We start from the raw sequence: 1,891 nt of genomic DNA, 5'->3' as shown, positions 1-1,891 counted from the left end.
ATGGATTCACGGGGACGCCGGACTAGAGGCCGAGGTAGGGCAAGAGGCAGAGGCCGAGTTCACCATGAGGAGGAACTTCATGTTGAGCAGCCTGACCTTGGGATTGGTGTCCATGATGAGGGACGAGTCCTCAAGCTGATCAGGGACATTACTAGATTGGTTGCACTGACCTTTCATGGGGGTCTCAATCATATGGTAGCTGACCATTGGATCGAGAACATGCAGACCTACCTTGACCTGGTAGTGTGTTCCGGGTGGAGAAGAGGATGATATCTACCTTCTTTTAGAAGGATGATGCCCTGGATTGGTGGAAGAGTATGAAGAGGACGAAGGATGTATTGACTTTCACCTGGGGGAAGTTTGTGGATCTTATTCGGGACAAGTACTTTCCATCTACTGTGAAGGAGGAGCTTGAGCTTCAGTTCCTGGCACTCAACCAGGGGAACATGACTGTCAGGGAGTATGAGGCTCGATTTGACCAGTTGTATCAGTTTGTGAGACCGATGGATGTGACCTCATTAGCTCAGAAGTTTCTGCGAGGACTTAGACCTAAGTACAAGAACATCATAGCTGCATTTTGCCTTTCTACCAAGGAGCTGATTTATGAGAGTGTACTGAATCTGGAGCAAGTGAACAAGCTTCGTGAGAGTGAGGTGACACATAGAGATGTTCAAGGGAAAGGAAAGGCAGTGGCCTCGAGTAGTGGTACAACGGGTCATAGAGGAAGAGCATGGAAGAGGCAAAGGACCCAGCGGTACCTTCCAGCAAGGGTGGTAGCAGCACCTGTTAGAGCTGTACCACTTAGACAGGCCGAACCGCAGAGATGTTTCAACTGCAGAGAGATAGGTCACATAGCTAGGGATTGCCCGAGGTTGAGTGGCAGAGTGTGATACACTTGTGGACAGACAGGACACATGGCTAGGGAGTGCCCACGACGGCAAGGTCCGCAGGGTAATCAGCAGAGGCAGTTACTTGCTGGGCAGGCAAGAGTGTTTGCCATAGGACAGGGGAGCACCAGAGTCGAAGGTACCCTGTGTATTTTTGACTTTCTTGCTAGAGTATTGTTTGATACGGGAGCAACCCATTCTTTCATATCCAGTTTTGTAGTGGAGGTGTTGGACTTGACACCTACACCTCTTAGAAGTTCTTTGTGTGTAGTGTCTCCTCTTGGTGTGTCATTGGAACTTGGGACAATCTGCAATGCTTGTCTTCTTGTGATTGGGGGTAGAGAGTTCTCTGCTTCCTTGATTGTGATCCCGGACCACACATATGATGTGATTTTTTGGGAATTGATTGGTTGAAGCCACATCATGCATTGATTTACTGCTTTGACATGATAGTGTTCTTTCGTGTCCCTAGGGAACCAATGTTTAGTTATTGTTGACTTAAGTCAGACAATGTAATAAGGATAGGGGTCTTGGCGCATGTTGAGTTTGTGGATAGTGAGATAGCTATTACAGACACTGTGGTGGTGTTGGAGTTTGGTTATGTGTTCCAGGAGATACCGGGTTTGCCTCCTCGGAGAGTAGTGGACTTTGTGATTGACGTGGTACCTGGTACCGCACCGGTGTCGAAAGCACCTTATCGGATGGGACAAAATGAGCTTCAGGAGTTGAAGGTTCAATTAGAAGGGCTATTGGACCAAGGGTTCATTAGACCTAGTGTGTCACCTTGGGGTACACCGGTTTTGTTCGTGAAGAAGAAGGATGGTTCACTCCGGCTATATATAGACTATAGGGAGTTGAACAAGGTGACCATCAAGAATCGTTATCCCTTACCTAGAATCGATGACTTGTTTGATCAGCTTAGAGGGGCCATGGTGTTCTCTAGGATTGACTTGAGATCCGGTTATCATCAACTTAGGGTGAAGGATGAGGATATCCCTAAGACA

General features: G+C 47.8%; 1 protein-coding gene across 1 annotated transcript; it reads left to right on the top strand.

Moving 5' to 3' along the window:
- On the top strand, window positions 1-890 carry LOC126803692 (uncharacterized). Its single transcript, XM_050531449.1, has 2 exons — window positions 1-195; window positions 288-890. The coding sequence occupies exons 1-2, from the start codon at window positions 1-3 to the stop codon at window positions 888-890; spliced, it is 798 nt and encodes a 265-aa protein (XP_050387406.1).
- The last annotated feature ends 1,001 nt before the right edge of the window (window positions 891-1,891 follow it).

Source organism: Argentina anserina, chromosome 1, assembly GCF_933775445.1.
Source record: "Argentina anserina chromosome 1, drPotAnse1.1, whole genome shotgun sequence".
Taxonomy (NCBI): domain Eukaryota; kingdom Viridiplantae; phylum Streptophyta; class Magnoliopsida; order Rosales; family Rosaceae; genus Argentina; species Argentina anserina.
Note: the sequence above shows the minus strand (reverse complement) of the source record. Positions and strands in the feature narration are given on the sequence as shown.